The sequence below is a fragment of the Monodon monoceros genome, unplaced genomic scaffold, assembly GCF_005190385.1.
Source record: "Monodon monoceros isolate NGI ecotype Baffin Bay Population unplaced genomic scaffold, NGI_Narwhal_1 Super_Scaffold_13, whole genome shotgun sequence".
Lineage (NCBI taxonomy): Eukaryota > Metazoa > Chordata > Mammalia > Artiodactyla > Monodontidae > Monodon > Monodon monoceros.
This window is the reverse complement of record NW_021703769.1, coordinates 76,771,569-76,790,203: the sequence shown is the minus strand read 5'-3', so window position 1 is coordinate 76,790,203 and position 18,635 is coordinate 76,771,569. Positions and strand designations below refer to the sequence as shown.

The window sequence follows — 18,635 nt, the reverse complement described above, 5'->3', positions numbered from 1 at the left end:
CCCAGCGGCCCAGCAAATGCTGCCCCAGGCCTTGGAAATGAGCCCCTCACTGGACCCTCATGGCTGCCCTGTGAGACGGGGGGACTTGCCCCAGCCTCCTGATGGCAGAGCTGTCTGTCCTTGTGGGTGAGACGCATGGGTTTATTTTAAACGAGTCACCTGTTTTAACTTCCTCAGAGGAAAATCCCGGAGAAACAGATAAATTCAATCTGCCCACCTCCCTTGTTTTATGAGACCCGGGATGTAGTCGCTCTTTGGCCCAGGCCAGTGGGGATTCCAGCCTTACAGATAACCCTCAGGGGCTGGAAAAGGAGCGGGTGGGGCTCATCCCTCCAGAGACTGGGGCCCAGCCTGTCCCCCAGTGGGGGTGTGGGGAGGGACAGTCCCTTAGTGGAACTACAGGGACTCTGGTGCATTGCTGGGGAGGGCCAGGATGCAAAACGCACAGGCACTTAGGAAGACAGCTTGGCCACTTCTTAAAAAACTAAACATACTCTCACCATGCGATTCAGCAGTCCTGCTCCTTGGTACTTACGCAAATGAGCTGACATATCTGCATGAAAACCTGCACACAAATATTTCTAGCAACTTTATTCCTGATTACTAAAACTTGGAAGCAACCGAGATGTTCTTCAGTAGGTGAATGGATAAATAAACTAAGGTGCATCCAGACTGTGGAGTGTTATTCAAGGCTAAAAGGAACTGAGCTGTCAAGCCATGAAAAGACATTCAGGAACCTTAAATGCGTAGTATTAAGTGACTGAAGCCAGTGGGAATATGCCACGTACTATGTGATTTCAACTGTATGACATTCTGGAAAAGACAAAACTTTGGGGACAGTAAAAGATCGTTGGTTACCAGGGGGTAGGGGAGGGAGGGATAAATGGGTGGAACACAGAGCATTTTTAGGGCAGTGAAACTATTCTGTATGATACTATAATGGTGGGTACAAGTCATTATATATATTTCTCAAAATCCGTAGAACGTACAACACCAAGAGGGAACCCTAATGTGAACTATGGACTTTAATTAATAACAATTTGTTGGCTCACCATTGTAATAAATGCACCCCACTGATGCAGGGTGTTAATGAGAGGGGAAACTGTAAGGGCGAGAGATGAGGGGATATATGGGAATTCTCTGCTCAAATTTTCCAGAAACCTAAAATATCTCTATAAAGCAAAGTCTATTAGGGACTTCCTTGGTGGTTCAGTGGTTAAGAATCCGCCTTTCAATGCAGGGGGTGCGGGTTCAATCTCCGGTTGGGGAACTAAGATCCTACATGCTGCAGGGCAAGTAAGCTTACACACCACAACTACTGAGCCCTCACGCTGCAACTAGAGGGAAGTCCACGCGCTGCAGTGAAGATCCCATGTGCCACAACTAAGACCTGATGCAGCCAAATAAATAAATTTTAAAAAGCAACATCTTAAAAAAAGCCTATTAATTTTGTACAGTAAAGACAGGTTAAATATAATAAAAAAAGAGAAGGGAAAGGTCTCATACCTTGGAGGGCAGGGCCTGGCACACATGCAGTGGGGTCTGGTGAGGGGGAAGCTTGTCCATTTCTTCTAGGTTGTCGAATTTGTTGGCATGTAATTGTTCGTAGTATTCCCTTATGGCTTTGGGGATTTGTTTTGTTTTGTTTTTTTCCCGTGCGTCGCGGCATGCGGGACTTAGTGCCCCAACCTGAGATTGAACCCGGGCTACGGCAGTGAAAGCGCCGAATCCTAACCATTAGGCCACCAGGGAGCTCCTGAATTGCAAGGCTTAGAATTCATGTCTTCAGTGTGCCTGGCACATAGCCAGCCCTTAAGAAATGGTGGGAATAGAGTGAGTTTTAATTAGGGAGCTGGTTCCTTTCGGGCACACCTGAGGCATACTTAAGGGTGTCAGAGAAGGTAGCATTTAGAAAGTCCTATTTTGGTTCAGATAAACACAGTAGATAAACACACACATTTATTTTCACCCTTTCCTGAATTTGCACTAGAATGACAGTGAAGGGATTTAAAAAAAAAAAAAAAAGGTATTAAACCCTCAAGGACAAAGAGAACAGGAGAGGAGACAGCAGAAATACCACTGGAAACCCAGTGCAGCCCAGCGCACAGGCAGCCGCGGGGAAAGCAGAGAAGCAATCAGTGTTTCCCTCAGAAGCCCCCTGAGGATCGGAAGTCAGCCGTATGGTGGCCTCTGGAAATGGAGCTGACGTTTGAAAAATCTTCAGACTCCACCTCCCTGCCTAGGGTCCCCTCTGTGCGGTGACTGCCCCTCCAGCGGACGTCTGGGATGAGTGGTTGTCTCGTGAGAGGTTCAGAGAAGGAGTCTTTGGATGGGGGAACCCCTGGCATGTTGGACTGAAAAGGGAGGATTAAATGAACATGGCTATCCTAAAAGCTGAGCCCCTTTTTCCCACTGGCTTCTCCCTCATTCAGCTCCTAGATCACTGGCGGCCAAGCCTGCACCCTCTAGAGGGCACAGAAGCTTCTCTGGGGAAGGTGGCTGGTCCTGTGAGAAATAAGAGAAGGTGATACCAGTGTCAAATCTGAACAGAAGGCCACGGAATATAAATACGGATATTCAACAAAAAAGCTCTGGATAATGAAAAATCTGATTGCAGATATAAGAAACATCACAGAAGTACTAGAAGATAAATTTAAGATAGAAGTACTAGAAGATAGAAGTACTAGAAGATACATTTAAGGAAATTAAATTTAATAAATTTAACTTATTAATTTATTTAATGGAGTCTGATCAAAATGAAGCCATCACTGCGTGGCAGGGGTAGAAACCCAGTAGGGGTGTGTGCAGCCTGGTGATGGGGAGGCAACGCCTGCCCTTCCCTGATGAGACGTAGATGGATGTCACCCCCAAATTGAAAAATTGACAAGTAGCAATATTAGCATGTCATTTAGAAATATGGAGGTCAACACCAAAAACTTCCTCTTAAAGAGTGAAAGTGCTTCTGGGGAGAGGTGGAGAAACTTAGAAGGTTTTTTAAGGCTTTGGAAGTGTGTGTATATATATATATATATATATGTAAAACTTTATGTATATATATAAGTTGAATTGAAAGTTTTTTAAATCATTGTTACAGTAGTATTCCTGATTATTGGCCTGTCCTGAGTTATTACGTTGCACGTGCGTAACATTTACCTTCTTAACCATTTGTGAGCGCACAGTCCAGTAGTATTAAGTGTATTCACATTGTTGTGCCACAGGTCTTTTTCATCTTGCGAAACTGAAACTGTATTCCCATTAAACAACTCCCCACTTCCCTTCCTGCCCAGCTCCTGGCAACCTCCATTCAAACCATTTTTTTGTTTTCCTTTTGGCCGCACAGCTCGGTTTGTGGGATCTCGGTTCCCTGATCAGGGATTGAATCCGGGCCCTCGGCTGTGAAAGCGTGGAGTCCCAACCACTGGACTGCCAGGGAATTCCCTAAACCTTTTTTTTTTTTTAAACATCGTTATTGGAGTATAATTGCTTTACAATGGTGTGTTAGTTTCTGCTTTATAACAAAGTGAATCATCTATACATATCCATATATCCCCCATCTCCTCCCTCTTGCGTCTCCCTCCCACCCCCTAAACCATTTTTAAGGATAACGTTTATTGAGACTCTAGTATGCTCCAGACACTGCACATTTAGTACTTAATCTTCACAAAAGCCATTTTGACAGGTGAAGATGCTGGAGCTCAGAGAGGTTAGGTAACTTGCCCAAGCTCATACAGCTTGTGAATGGCAGGGTTTGAACGCAGGTCTGTCTTCCTGACTCCAGAGCTCTTGCTCGGGACAGCCCTGGGAAGCACTGTTTATACCTGTACCCCTCCCAGCTGTCCTTGGGCCGCCTCCTCATCTCCCCTGGCCCTTGCACACTGGAAGGGAGGCGTGGGATGAGCCCGGGCACCTGGTTGCCTGTGCCATCTCTGCAGTTCCCACTGCATCCTCTGGACCTGAGTCTCTCTGTGTGCCTGTAGGTTGGTGGGACGAAGACTGGTGTGGTACGGTACGTCGGGGAGACAGACTTTGCCAAGGGCGAGTGGTGTGGCGTGGAGCTGGACGAGCCCCTTGGGAAGAACGATGGGGCAGTGGCGGGCACCAGGTATGGTGGGGAGGGAGGAAGGGAGTCCTCTTCTCCTAGGGTGGGTGCAGGGGTCGGGGCTGGGGCATCTGAGAATGCCAGTGTTAAGCATCTGGGTGGCTGTGCCAGATACCATGTACAGATGCTACCACCTCCCTTCTGTCATAGCAGCTCACGGAAGCAGGTGGTGGGAATATCACCCCCATTTTACAGATCAGAGAACCAAGGCCAGAGAGGTCATTGCTCAAGGTCACACAGAGAGTCACGAGCAAACGCTAGGAGAGTCATCTGTCCCTGGGTTCCCCTCCCCCTGCCACCCATGACTAAGTGAGGTGGGAGCACCAGAAAAGGAGAGGCAGGGGTCCTGCCTTCTGAGAGTTGCCCTGGGTGACACGGGAAATAATCAGACAGTGCTTGGTGCTCTACAGCCAAGGTTAGGGTCACAGCTGGGTCCCAGGTTTCTCAGCATCTCTGATTAAAGGGAATTGACTGCCAGGAATGCTGGGTTGAGAAGGTCTAAGGCCATGCCTGGGCCCTTTGAGGGTGGGGTGTTGATGCTATGGCTGAGCAGTGTCAGGGGTGTGGGGTAAGGCACGGTGGCCTGCGAGCCTGTGTTGGCTGTCCCTGGACTAGGTTCTGTCGTCCAGGTGAGGCTGTGACAGCTCTGAGAAGGGAGGTGTGCTAGGCTGGGGGTCAGGCTGCACAAAGACCTGAATGTGGGAAGAGGCAGGTGGGATGGCAGTTTCAAGGTGAGCGGGAAACTGGACAGAACTAGGTCCCTGGTCCCACGTGGAATCCATGGCTAGAGAGGTTTTGAGAGAAGATGATCCAGACTTCCATGACAACACTTGCCTTCCTGTTTTCAAGATGGATGTTTCTCTCAATTTACTCTTGCTTTCAGAATCCAGGGACAGGTTGGGCAGCATCCCTCACCCCACGCCTAAGGTGCCTCCTTCAGGCTTCTGCTTCTCCATTCGGGGGCTCCATGGGCAGAGAGCCTTGGGGCTGGGGGTGGTCCAGAGGCAGCCTTGAGAGTGGGGCTGCAGATACGGCTGGGGGCCTCTGACTGATGTTTGGGAGACAAAGCACAGTGGGCTTTGGAGTCCACTGGGTCCAGTCTCAGCTTTGCCATTTAACCAGCTCTCTGACTGTGGGCAGGTTACTTAACCTCTCTGAGCCTAAATCTCATCTGTGAAATATGGATAGCAATAGAGTGGTTGGGGGATCGAAATGAGCATTTATGTAAAGGGACTGGCATAGAGCAGGTGCTCGGTAATTGTTACTCCCCCATCCCCCAGAAATATGCCCAACCGCTGTTCGTGGCTATGCAGAATATCAGGCCCTGCTCACCTCTGTTCCCTTTCTGGGAGTCCTGTCTATTGGTCTTAGGGTGTGGGTGACGGGTCCCCCAGGAGAAGCCTCTCTCTGCTGGGCTCTGAAGAGGTAGGGGAGGCAGGCCAGGCTCCAGGCTATGGGGCCGTGACAGCAGCATGGTCTCTCCTACCTCTCCAGGTACTTCCAGTGCCCACCCAAGTTTGGTCTCTTCGCGCCCATCCACAAGGTAATCCGCATCGGCTTCCCATCCACCAGCCCAGCCAAGGCCAAGAAGACCAAGCGCATGGCCATGGGAGTCTCGGCACTGACCCACAGTCCCAGCAGTTCCTCCATCAGCTCTGTCAGCTCTGTGGCCTCCTCCGTAGGGGGCCGGCCCAGCCGCAGTGGCCTGGTGAGGGATACCCTGGTGTGTGTATGGGAGTGGGGCAGGGACAGAGAGACCCAGTTGTCCCCTGACTTGCTCTGGTTCCAGGCATCCGTCAGTTTGGAGTTTTTGAACAAAGATGAAAGTGTATATTTTTTAACAGAGAAATTGACCCATTTACATTTATTGTTATTTTTATATTACCGATTTGTCAGGAGCTTAAGCCCTTCCCTGGGAGTTAAAGAGGGTCATACAGAGGCAGGGCAGGTAATACAGGTGCACACAGGTGATACAGGTGCAGGGCAGGTGCTTTAGAAAGGCTGGCACAGCCACCTTGGGTGAGGAGGGAAGGTGAGGTTGCCCTTCCAGCAGAGCTCTGTCTACACGGGAGGTTCCTCCTAGTCCAGGAGAAGGTGGCCCAGGTGAGAGAGCCCACCTTGAGGCAGACCCCCAGGGGCTGTGACTCTCCTGAGAGCAGGAAGTTCCCTGGATCGCAAACATCATGATTCCCTTTACATAACTAGGCAGAGTGTCTAGGGCCCTGGGAGGGGAGGAACCGAACCCCAGGAGTTGAGGCACTTGGGCCCCCAACTTGCTGGGTAGTGGTGGGTTGCCTGGACGGTGCTCCGCATCCCTGAGTCCTGCCTGCACCCACGCCTTCCTGCAGCTCACGGAGACCTCTTCACGCTATGCCCGCAAGATCTCGGGCACGACTGCCTTGCAAGAGGCGCTGAAGGAGAAACAGCAGCACATCGAGCAGTTGCTGGCTGAACGGGACCTGGAGCGGGCCGAGGTGGCCAAGGCCACGAGCCACATCTGTGAGGTGGAGAAGGAGATCGCCCTGCTCAAGGCACAGCATGAGCAGGTGGGTGGGCAGGCAGGGCCACGGAGCACCCGGAGGGCACCAGCGGTCTCCTCGGGCCAGTCTTGTCCCTCAGTCACGCTCAGTGAGCAGAATTTGGGGTGTGCAGAGAAAACTGAGACGCACGTTACCAGCACCCCTCATCCTCCTGGTGAATTTCCTTCCAGTGGTAGGTCCACATTCCACCTCCAGAACCTCGATACAAAGTTGCGTGTCCTGCTTTTTCCTACTTCCTATAGTGCGAGCACGATTTCTAGGTCATGGAAAATTCTTCCCCGTTTGAAGGACTGCGTGGCCGTCTGTTGCGGGCCGTGTCCTTACTGACGTGGCCTGTCCCCTGCTGGTGTTTAGGTTGTTTTCCAATTCCTCACTTTTTCTAAATAATCCTGATTTAAACATTTTTGGGGTACATCTGTCCACATTTCAGATTGTGCTTTCAAGCAGATTGATTCCTGGGTTGGGTTTCAGGGAAGGAAGTCCTCGCCCATAGCCTTGACTCTGCTGCTGTCATGTGTCTACCCTTCCCTGCTGCTTGTTCCCCATGTGGGAACTCCCTCCTAGGCCCCTGTCCCCATTTGGAGCCAGGCTCACTCTTCCCTCGGGTTCTGGAATTACTAAGGCCAAGCTCATGTGTGTGCCATGACAGGGGCCTTGACAAGACAGTAGGTCTTAGGCCCTCAAGGGCTGAGGGAGGTGGCAGGTACTGGGGGCAGGTGGACCTGAGGTTCCCATTCCTGGCACTCAGCCGGCCCTCTTCCCTCACATCTAGGTCCACAGTTCCGGTCAGACTAGGGCTGGCAGGGGAGTAGGGGTGACTGGGTTCCAGGCCTGGCTCCTTGCACCACCTCCACACCCACCCCTCCCCCACCTGGCTCCCGGTCCCCAGGAGGAGGCTGACCCTGTCCTGGCCCTCGCTCGGGGCCCAGTATGTTGCAGAGGCAGAGGAGAAGCTGCAGCGGGCCCGGCTGCTGGTGGAGAGCGTGCGGAAAGAGAAGGTGGACCTGTCCAACCAGCTGGAGGAGGAGAGGAGGTAGGTGCCGCTCCTGTCCTGGTCCTGGCGGGACACTTTCCCAGAGCCTCATTAAGGATGACCAGGAAAAGCAAGGCTCAGGACCAGCAGGCACAAACCCCGCCTCCACCACGTACTGGCTGTGTCACCTGGGCTGGTGACATGAGCTCTGCGGGCCTTAGTCATCTCATCTGCAAAGTGGGGTGATGATCCCCATCTCTGCAGGCTGTTGGGAGGACTTACAAGATAACTCCAGTAAAGCACCCAGCATGACACTGAGCACATGGGAGACACTACATACGTCACTGTTTTCCTTCCTGACATGGGGTTCACCGTTCCCGCCCAGCTCGGCTCACGCAGCATCATGAGAACGCCCAGGCGGGTGGGGGGACCTCTCACTAGGGAGACGTGCATCCGATGTCCCCACCCCGTGACCCAGTTCAGCGCAGGGAACACCCCTTCTGCATCAGGTCCCTCACGTGGAGCTCAGAGCCCGTGTCCTGAAGCTTCATTCCCATTTCATGTGTCAGGAAACCGAGGCTCAGAGAAGCAGCAGGAAAAGGCCCCTGGAAACACCTTGCGCCTGGGGCTCAGCCCCGGGGCTGGGCGCTTTACCTGCTCTGTCTCTCTCTGGCTTACAGTTTGCCCAGGAGACAGGTATTGCCCCCCAGGCCACAGATAAGAAAACTGAGGCTCAGAGCGGGGAACGGACTTGCCTGAGGTCACCAGCCTGTTAGTGGTGCCACTGGCTCTTGCTGTCCTGCCAGTGGCAAGTGGGAGTTGTGTTCCCTCTGTGTGGGGACTCTGGCCTGACTTGGTCCTGGGTCACCTGGTGGGACTCAGAGCTGCTACGGCCTTACAAGGGTTTCCCTCAGCCCAGAAGCCTCTCTTTGTCTCCTAGCTGCTGACACACAGATTTCTGCAGCTTCCTCTGCTCCCCTGCACAGTAGCACCTCCCAGACCCAGCCCTCCACCTCCCCCCGACTTGGGTCTGGTTTTGGGCTTTCAGCTGAGGCATGTGCTCCACGGGCTGTTGTTACTGTCTGACTTGGAGACAGGAGGGCTTATTCATATCTGCCTGAGAGGGTCGGTGGGGCCCACGCATCTGGTTCCCATGGCAACGTGCCTGATGCCAACAAACAAAAACAGATCTTTGAGACGTCCTGGGAGTTGTGTTCAGGAAGGCTTGGGTGCAAGTCCCAGCATTGCCCTGCACTTGCTGTGTGACCTTGGGCAGGTCACTGGCCCTTTCTGGGCCTTAGTTTCATCCTCTGCTGGGAGCTGTCACGAGGCCCCAGGAGTGGCAGCTTTGTGAGCTGTAATGTGCCTGTGTCTCTTCCCTGTGCTCTCTCGGGGATGGGTGGGTGTGTCTCCTTGAGGGTGGGCCCCACACTTGCAGCAGGGTGTTGGGGGCCCTCCACATCAGGGAGCAGCCCAAGCAGTGGGGGCTGGGGCTCTGGGCCCTGATTTGGAGGGGAGGGAATGAGAATGGGGTCAGTAGGGGAAGAAGCCCACCTGGCCTCCTTCCCCACAGACTGTTCCATGCGACATGTCTGTTCCCTGCTGTGATGAAAACAGCTGTTAGTGCTTCCATTTACTATCCATTCTGTTATTTATTTCCACAACCACCCTAGCGGGGAAGGATGCTGCATTAAACATTCCTATTTTATATGTGTGTGTGTGTGTGTGTGTGTTTTAATTATTTTTTTTTTGCAGAAGGAAGGATTTATTTCTTGCAGCAAGTAAGGAGAACACTGGGGATCTTTCCCAAAGCAGCGTCTATTTTAGAGAAGCCAGTGTTCTCTGTGTAGAGCATGGATCAGTAAATTGGAGGGCTGGACGTTTCCAGGAACTTGGGGCTCTGGGCAGTGTCTTCTGCATAATCTGAGTGTGGACTTTGGGCCACCTGTGGCCTTGGCTCTCTCTGCCATTGCTGACTTGGCAAAGCCCACCCCTCTGGGTGAAGCTCACTCAGCCCCCTCTCCCCCTGCAGGAAGGTGGAGGACCTGCAGTTCCGAGTGGAGGAGGAGTCCATCACCAAGGGAGACCTGGAGGTAATGGTCAAAGGCCCACCCCCACCCCAGGCTTGCACCCCAAGCCCAGCCCTCGAAGGGCAAATGGCCATGAGGTCTAGGCAGCAACTCTGGGCCCCCTGGGAGGGGGCAGGGGGTATTGCAAGGAAGAAATGGGGAAGGGTCAAAGATCATATCCTGGGGGGAGGTGGCGGTCATGAGAGACTCAGGTGTCAGAAGTGGGAATGACGCAGCTCCAGGAGCCCCAAAGGGGCCATGCTTCCTGTGTCAGCAGCTGGGTGGAATGGACCCAAGGCATCCACAGAGCTGGGCCTGAGGACATAGTGGCCAGGCTCCCCCGTCCCTTCTTTCTTGGGCAGTAGCCCTAAAGGTGTTCCCTGGGCCCTTTGTTTGTCTTGAATTCCACGTAAAATTTTGGCTGGAAATAGCTTGTGGTTGAGTCACAGAATTTATAGACGGGAAAACAGGCTCAGAAAGGCAAAGGGACCCCTCCAGTCATGGAACAAGTCAGCAGCCAGTGGGACCAGGACCCAGGACTCCTGACTCCTGCATCCAGCCCAGAAGAATGGCCAGTTACAGCGCCTCCTCAGTTATAGCACCTGGACGAGGGGTCTGGACCTTTCACTCTCACTCTGCAATCCAACCCACCTTTTCTGAGCTGAGGCATGAAGGATGCTCGCATCAATGAGTAAAGCACTTAAGGATCCCTGTCCCCCAAGACAAACACTAGCCCCCCTCACCAAATCATTTGGAGACCACGGGGCTCACTAGGCCTGCTCACAGTTGGGTGGGCAGGAGTGCCTTTCCACTGAGACCCTTCCTGCTCCCTGGGAGGTGACAAAAGACAAGGACTCCCAGAATCGTCAGATGGGGCAGGGGGCAGTCAGTTCAGTCCCTCTCCACACTCTGGTCCTGGCCCTAATTGGCCTTGGGCAGCCTCTTCCTTTCCCTGGGCCTCTGTTTGCTCCTCTGTAAAATGAGGAGGTTGAACTAGGTCAGTGATTCTCAGACTTGAGAATTCATCACCTAGAGGGTGTGTTCAGACACGAAATGCTGGGCCCTGGCCTGAGTGGCCGTTCGGTAGGTCTGGGTGGGCCCCGAGAATCTGTATTTCTAGCAAGTTGCCAGGTGATGCTGGTCTGGGGACCATGCTTTGGGAATCACTGCACTAGATCATGCCTGAGCTCCAATGGGAAATTACGGTTTCTGATTTCGTGACAAAGCCGTGTTAAGACCCCTATGACTTCCAACGTCCAGCAAAATTGTGCACATGGCTGTCCTGTCCCTGGATGACCACGGCTCGGGGAGAGACATGTGTGATCTAGGGTCACGGACAGCTGCCCCTGTTGAGGCAGGTTTTGCTGCCTGAGCTTAAGGGATGGGTACTGTGGCACAACCTGGTGTAGGGACCCCAGCCTGGTATCAGGGTGTTCCAGTGTAAGTTTCCGTCTTAGCCAAGGGGGCAGGTCATGTGGTTATGTTTAGCAGGCTCTCCTGCTGGGCGGCTGCCCTCCTGCAGAGGCTGGGCGGGGGGGCTTCTGGGAAAAGCACCTGTGGTTGCAAAGAACAGAGACCCCTCCCGCTAACTCCAGTCATCCGGGGGTTACTGAAAGGCTGCAGGGAAGTCTCACAGCCCCAATGGCAGGCAGTTCAGGGAACCAGAAGGAGGAACAGCATCAGAAATGGAGCCTATTCTCCCACACTGAGAGGCCTCCCTCTTCTCATGACTCATGGCCAGTCTGTCTGTCTGTCACCGTGTCTGCAAGTCTCCTGGCACATCTGCTCCCTTCTCCCCGACACCCATCCTCCTGGATCCGCTCAGCCTCCAACACTCACTGTCTCCCAGCTGTCCTCTTGGGAGAATCTGATTGGCCCCAGGCTAGCCAATGGGCTGGCTGGCTTTGGATCAGGTGTCCAGCCCAGATCCAATCAGCCTTGGCTGGGAGAGGCGTGGGGGTGGGACAGACAGTGACAGACAGCTAATTCAGTCCAAGGGCAGTAGAGCCCCGTTGCTGCTGTTTTTATTGTGACTATATTCAGGCAACCAGAAGGCAAAAGTCCCTCTCATCCTCACCTGTCTTAAAAGTCAAAAATAAAACCCAGAATACATCCTTGAGCTTCTGGTCCCCCTCCAGCTATGTCATCCCAGTTCTCTGCTTGTCCTTCTCCTGTCCTCACTCCCCCAGCTACCCAAGGTGCCCCATTCCCACCTCTCACCTCCTTCCTGACCTTGAATGTTGGCCTGTCCAGGGGCTCAGTCTCAGTCTACACTCTCCCTGAGAGCGTCCAGTCTGTGGCATTAATGCCCTTTATAAGCCCACGATTCCCTTGGTCCTCCCCTGAGCTCCACGCCAGTATACCCACTGGACATCCCCACCAGGAAGAGCAAGTGACAGCTACTTGTAGTAGTTCCTGGGGCTTCAGGAAAAAACTACCACAATTCAGTGGCTTCAGACAGCACACATTTATGCTCTCACAGTGCTGGAGGCCACAAGTCTGAAATCAAGGTGTGGACATGGTCAGTCCCATGCCTCTCTCCCAGCTCTGGTAGGATGGCTGGAAGCCACTGGTGTTCCTCGGCTTGTCGCTGCATCACTGCCTCTGTCGTCACGTGGCCTTCCTCCCTGTGTGTTCCTGTGTCTCTTCCCGTGACCTTCTCGTAAGGACACTAGTCATCAGACCCACCTTAACCCAGTATGATGTCATCGTAACTACTTCCATGTGCAAAGACCCTATTCAAAACGAGGTCACATTCTGAGGTTCCAGGTGGACATGAAATTTGGGGAGATGCTCTTCAGCCCAGGACAGCACCCCCCACATGTAACGTGCCCCAGACAGATCTCTCCGTTTGTTCCTGCCTCCCCTTCACCACGCACCCCCCTTATCCTTCCCATCTCAGTAATTAGCCCCACAACCCACACGGTTGCTCAGGCCCCACAGCTAAAATTCATCTTGAACCTTCTCTTTCCCTCGTCCTTCCACCAGAAACCCACTTGACCTTGCCTCCAAAATTGTCTTCATCCCCGCCTCCACCTTCCCGGACCAGGTCACAGTGGGTGACCTGGGACAAGTTACCCCTCTCTTTGGCCCCTGTGTTTCCTCTCTTGGTCCACACTGAAGCCAGATAGCCTTCAAAAAAGAATCTTTAAAAATTTTTAACGTTGGAAAAAATTTTAACATAAGTAGAGAGGATGGTATGATGCACTTCCATTTACCCATCGCCCAGCTTCAACGATGATCAGCTCCTGGCCACTTGTGTCACCGCCATCCACAGCCCTCTCTCAGGTTATTCTGAAGCAAACTGCAGACAGCATATGACCAAATCTCTTGAAAACATAAATCAGATCCTGCCCCTTCCCTGCTCACACATCTGGTGGCGCTACTCTAGATAAAAGCCGGGCTCTGTAGCCCAGGGACGACCCTGGGGACCCAGCCCTGCTCCAGGTATGTGGGGCTCCTGTCTGAGCTAGAACACCCCATGCTCTGTCTGAGCTTCTGCACGTGCTGGTTCCTCTGCCTGAAACACTCGTTTCTCCTCCACCCCTGCCCTGGTCAGCCGGTTCCTGCTTTTCCTGCAGGTCTCCCCTTAAATTGTATTTCTCAGAGAGCCCTTCTCTGCCTCCTTGATTTTGCCTCATCCTCCTTGCTCTGTTCCTAGGCCAAGTCACAGTCTGAAATGGTCCTCACTGGTCATGTATTGTTTGCATCCCTCCCCAGATGTAAGCCCCTTGGGCGGGCCCCTGTCTGTCTTGCTCTCCTTCCTGTCCCCGATGCCAGAGCAGGGCACAACGTGGTGAGATGCTTCTGGAAAACAGGCCGGGGACATGTTTTGTGGTTCTTGAATGGGCGTGGCCTCATGTTGCCTAATGAAAACGTGTGCCACTCCCTTCTGCCCCCCTGGTGGGGACGTCAGGCAGCTACCTTAGACTTGAAGATACTGGGGTTTTGCTGTTGTTTTATCATCCAGGGGTTTGTGTTATTGTTTTGTGAATCAAATAGCGCCTCGGTGTTATTTTTCCTTGGCATGGGAACGCCCATTGTAAGGGGAAGAGTCAGAAGTCAGAATCAGCTATTTTTTGAGAACTGGCTGTGCAGCTCGAGGCCTGGAGGGAGATTAAGAGGGGCGACGTGCCTCTGGCCTTCAGGAGCCACTGGTGCAGTTGGGGAGACTCCTCCCCAATTAATAATAGCAGCCTTCTGTTATCCGAGGGGCGTCCCAAGGCAGTAACTTTGTGCTTTGGAGTGGGGTAGACACCATGCGTGCAAGGAGAAGGGGGAAAGCTGTAGGTCAAGGGCTCAGGCCAGGCTTCACCGAGCTTCTGGGATTTGGACGGGGGCAGGGACACAGGGAGTCGCCCGCTTCAGGAGCTTCCGTCACTGCTCCGTGTTGCTGCTGAAAGTCTATGTCTCCCCTCCGTGGAGTCAGGCTGGTTTGGGGGTACGGAGGCCCTGGCTCTAGAATCTGGAAGTCTGAGGTTTAGGGCTCCTGCTGCCCCAAGTTCCTGGATGATTCTGAGCCTGAGGTCTTCCCCCTGGAGTGGCCACTGTGAGATAGGGAGATAACCGAGATACCCCGTGTTGCGGGGGGGGGGGGGGGGGGGGGGGCGGGGCTTGGGTTCTAAAGTTGGCATGTGAGACAGAAATTACATCCTCCCAGGTCGTCCATCTCACCTAAAATCTAGGCTTCAGGGGCTCTCCCCCCGCCCCAAACTCCTGTGGGTTCTCCTGTGCCCTCATGGACCAGGAGGCTGGGAGTTCTGAAAGTCAGAGTGAAGGGTCCTTTTGTAGGGGCTACCAAATGAAGTTGCCCATGAAATTGTGAAGCTGGAGGCTTTTCTTGCCCTTGGGTCACAGGTATGGTATTTGCGATCAGGCTGTGTGCAGTGTGGGTCCCGGGCAGGGTCGCTGTGCCTGTCATCAGAGGAGAAGGAGCAAGGTGACACGGCCCCTGCAAGGCTGGGGTTGAGGCACCACCTTCAGCCTGTAGTTTTCTGGAAGAGACCGAGCAGGGCTGTGTTTTAGCACTGGGCCATGCTGCCCTCTTGCGGGGAGAGAGAGAAGACGCATTTGTTCCTTAGGAACATTCACAGGAATGTGATCACGGGCCAGAGGACATAAAGGTCTCTATAGCTCTTGGTGAACTGCACGAGTATTTCCGGGACGACACTGTGAGTCTACACCGTCACCATTACCCTTGCCCGTGTCGGGCGTATTCTTGGTTTTCACACAATAGGCTACGGTGCTAAGCCCTGCCTCTCCTGAACTGCCCCTCAGATTTGCTCTCACCTCGTCTCTCCTTGGTGATGACGGGATGCGCGGGAGGATGCAGACAGAGGACCCTGGCTTCTCCCTATGGAGAGCTTGGTGTCCAGACCCCTCTGGATACCCTGGGCCTTCAGCCTTCTGCTGCCCTCGCAGATCTCTTAGGGGAAATCCAAATGCCAGCCTGGATGCCCTGAGAATGTCGGGCTTTGTCAGTGTGTGAAGCGGGTGTTGTGAGGCAGGGACAAAAGTGCTCTTGTGTTTTCGGGAGGCCGGGCGTCCTTGGCGGGGCCTGGGGAGTGGGCAGTGCTGGGGCCGGGTTTGGGGCAGGGCGGTGGGAGGCCTAGTCCAGCCTCCGCTAAGGAGGCCTGGCCGGGAGAATCCTGACCGTATGGGTATATTTGAAAACCTCCCACTCAGTCGGTTCTTTGACCTTTAAGACAGGCCTGGGGGCCAGGAATCCTGGGGTCATTTACGGGGGCTTCCTGTATGCAGGATTCTGTGCCTAAAATGAGAAACAGCCCTAGGCTTCCCGATGGGGGGGGGTGGGAGTAGGCTTTGGCTCCTGCCCTGGAGCTGCAAGGGGGAGGGCCACCTGGGGGTGACAGAAGGGATCCGGGTGCCCATTGTCGCCCCTTCCAGGGGCCGGCTCGGGCAGGGTTGCTGCAGCCTGTGCTCTGCCCTTAAACACACCCAGCGGGGACACAGTGAGGGGCGGGCAGCAGGCCCACCCTGCCCCGCCTCCCCAGACCTCCTCTCTTTCCTTCACCTGCTCTCCTGCCTTGTGCACAGAAGATGACCTGCCTCTCTCTCTCTTTTTCTCTCTTCCTCCGGCTTCCTGTCCCTGTGCCCCTCTCTCCTGTCCCCACCTCGCCACCCGCCCCGGGTGGACCAGACCCAGACGCAGCTGGAGCACGCGCGCATTGGCGAGCTGGAGAAACACCTGCTACTGGAGAAGGCGCAGGCCGAGCGGCTGCTCCGAGAATTAGCCGACAACAGGGTAACCGCCGCCACCTCCTGCCACCAGCGCCTTCGCCTGCTGACGCCCCTTCGGCTGCCCTGTTTTTATTATTTTCTCTCTCTCTGGCCGCTCTCCTCACTTTTTTTTTTTTTTTTTTTCCTTTTGCGCCCCTTCTAGGGAGGTTTAGGAACGTGCTTTTATGCTCCGTGGCCATGTGATGCTTGTTCAGAGGAGGGGGTCTTGGTTCTCTGGGACTTTGCTCCCCAGCTCATGGACCCACTGGCTGGGAGTGTTCTGTGCGAGCCTCCCCCCGCCCCCCCCCCACCATTGCATTGCCACGACCGTGCTTTGTCATGTTCAGAAATCGGGGGCTCTTGGGAACATTCTGCCCCTTCTGTGGCCAACCTATCCATGCCTCCCTTCTCCCCAGGCTGGGGAAGGCAGTGGTTGGGAGACTGTGGATCCAGGTTTCTTTAGCCTGGAGGGTCTTAAATAGAAAGGCATGAGGGGCCAACCTGAAGGACCTGGGGCAGTGGTGGGCCTTCGAGGGAGTGGGGTGTTCCCAGGGCATGAGACTCGGTGTCATCCCCAGGGTGTGAGTGGTTCCTGGGCCAGGGAAAGCTCTGCGTGGGAGTGAAGTCCCCCCTGATTCCCAGGGCATGGTTCTAAGTCCAGTCTCCAGACCCTGCTAGCCCCTCCACGCCCACCATGCGTGCCCCGGGGGCTGGGCCCCCATGCAGGCACACATCCAAACAGCTGGTCAGCCCAGCGGACAGCCCAGCTGCAGTTCCCCCGGCCATGGAGTTAAGCAGCCACAGAGCAGAGATTGGGGAAAACCACCGTACACAGGCTGTGGGTGTAGGGTGGGCGACCATTGGTTTCCGCAGGTCGGCCTCAGTGCATGAGTGAGCACGTGTGTGCCCGTGAGCGTCTGGAGACACACACGGGTCCCTGTCCACACACTGGCCTTTGCCAGGTGACTGCGTGTGCAGTACACATGCATGTACACGGAGTCTGCTTGAAGAAACCGACCCAGTCACGGTTGACAGGCTGGAGCCCTCCACACCAAGGCATCTTTCTCTAGGGTTCAACCTGATTAGAAAAACAAAAGCAGGTTTATTGAACTAAAGGTCACCTTCAGAAACAAATTTCTTAAGCTTGTAAAAGATTTAAAACTTTCAAATATATTGCACCGAAACCTGTGATCGCTGACACGGTCGGTCGAAGTAGGTTTCTGGCGGGTGGAGCCTCTGATCTCAGAGTTTTCCATCAGAAGGAGCGTCTGGGAGCATTCTTTTTTTTGTTGTTTTCTTCTGCGTTAAACATTAAACCGGACCCTTCTTTGGCCACCCCCTCCAGAAGGCCTCTCTGAATCAGCTCATTCCGGCTGGAACTTTGCTAGAGCAGGATAGTACGGAATTCCCTCTGTTGTGTCTGCCCTTTAAAAATAACATGAACTTCAAGAAAGCCATAACCTCAAATAGATGGTTTCCTTTCGCCACCGATTTTTCCCAAACCGCCTAGAGCAGCGGGGACCAGGGAGTCCCCGAGTCACTGGGACACAAGCCGGGGAAGCCTCCCTGGGAGCTGCGGTGGGCAGGGCGGCACTCAGGTGGAGTGGGGCATCCTTCCCTTCTCACGGCCTTCCCCCGTGCCCTCCAGCCGGCCCGCTGACCCCGGTCTCCCTCTCTCCCGGTAGCTGACCACGGTGGCCGAGAAGTCACGGGTGCTGCAGCTGGAGGAGGAGCTGAGCCTGCGGCGCGGGGAGATCCAGGAGCTGCAGCAGTGCCTGCTACACTCCGGCCCGCCACCCGCCGATCACCCCGAGGCCGCCGAGACCCTGCGGCTGCGGGAGCGGCTGCTGTCCGCCAGCCAGGAGCACCAGAGGGAGAGCGGCATGTTGAGGGACAAGTACGAGAAGGCGCTGAGGGCCTACCAGGCGGAGGTGGAGAAGCTGCGGGCGGCCAACGAGAAGTACGCGCAGGAGGTGGTGGACCTCAAGGCCAAGGTCCAGCAGGCCACCAGCGAGAACATGGGGCTCATGGACAACTGGAAGTCCAAGCTGGACTCGCTGGCCTTGGACCACCAGAAGTCCCTGGAGGACCTCAAGGCCACCCTGAACTCGAGCCCGGGTGCCCAGCAGAAGGAGATCGGGGAGCTGAAGGCCGTGATGGAGGGCATCAAGATGGAGCACCAGCTGGAGCTGGGCAACTTGCGGGCCAAGCACGACATCGAGACGGCCATGCACGTGAAGGAGAAAGAGGGCCTGCGGCAGAAGCTGCAAGAGGCCCAGGAGGAGCTGGCCGGGCTGCAACAGCACTGGCGGGCCCAGCTGGAGGTGCAGGCCAGCCAGCACCGGCTGGAGCTGCAGGAGGCCCAGGACCGGTGCCGCGACGCCGAGCTGCGGGGGCGTGAGCTGGAGAAGCTGGACGTGGAGTACCGGGGCCAGGCGCAGGCCATTGCGTTCCTCAAGGAGCAGATCTCCCTGGCCGAGAAGAAGATGCTGGATTATGAGCTGCTGCAGCGCTCGGAGGCCCAGAGCAAGCAGGAGGCCGACAGGCTGCGGGAGAAGCTTCTGGTCACTGAAAACAGACTCCAGGCTGTCGAGTCCCTGTGTTCGACCCAGCACACCAATGTAGGCGGCCACCCCTCCTGCCTGGCTGTGCGGGGACCACGGACGGCAGCTGTCCGGGCTCGAGGGCCTGGCTGGGGAGGGTCTAGGCATCTA

The 18,635-nt window shown here is 54.7% G+C and overlaps 1 protein-coding gene across 3 annotated transcripts in view; it reads left to right on the top strand.

The window, feature by feature from the left end:
- The window catches only part of CLIP2 (CAP-Gly domain containing linker protein 2), a 76,289-nt gene that overhangs the window by 41,823 nt on the left and 15,831 nt on the right, over window positions 1–18,635 (top strand). For 2 of the 3 annotated variants that reach the window (XM_029220582.1, XM_029220581.1), the window contains exons 4-10: window positions 3,978–4,102; window positions 5,594–5,807; window positions 6,448–6,645; window positions 7,569–7,672; window positions 9,645–9,705; window positions 15,842–15,946; window positions 17,607–18,542. In XM_029220582.1, coding sequence (XP_029076415.1) covers window positions 3,978–4,102; window positions 5,594–5,807; window positions 6,448–6,645; window positions 7,569–7,672; window positions 9,645–9,705; window positions 15,842–15,946; window positions 17,607–18,542 — 1,743 coding nt within the window. The remainder of the gene's footprint in view (window positions 1–3,977; window positions 4,103–5,593; window positions 5,808–6,447; window positions 6,646–7,568; window positions 7,673–9,644; window positions 9,706–15,841; window positions 15,947–17,606; window positions 18,543–18,635) is intronic. The other variant, XM_029220584.1, reaches the window with a different exon arrangement.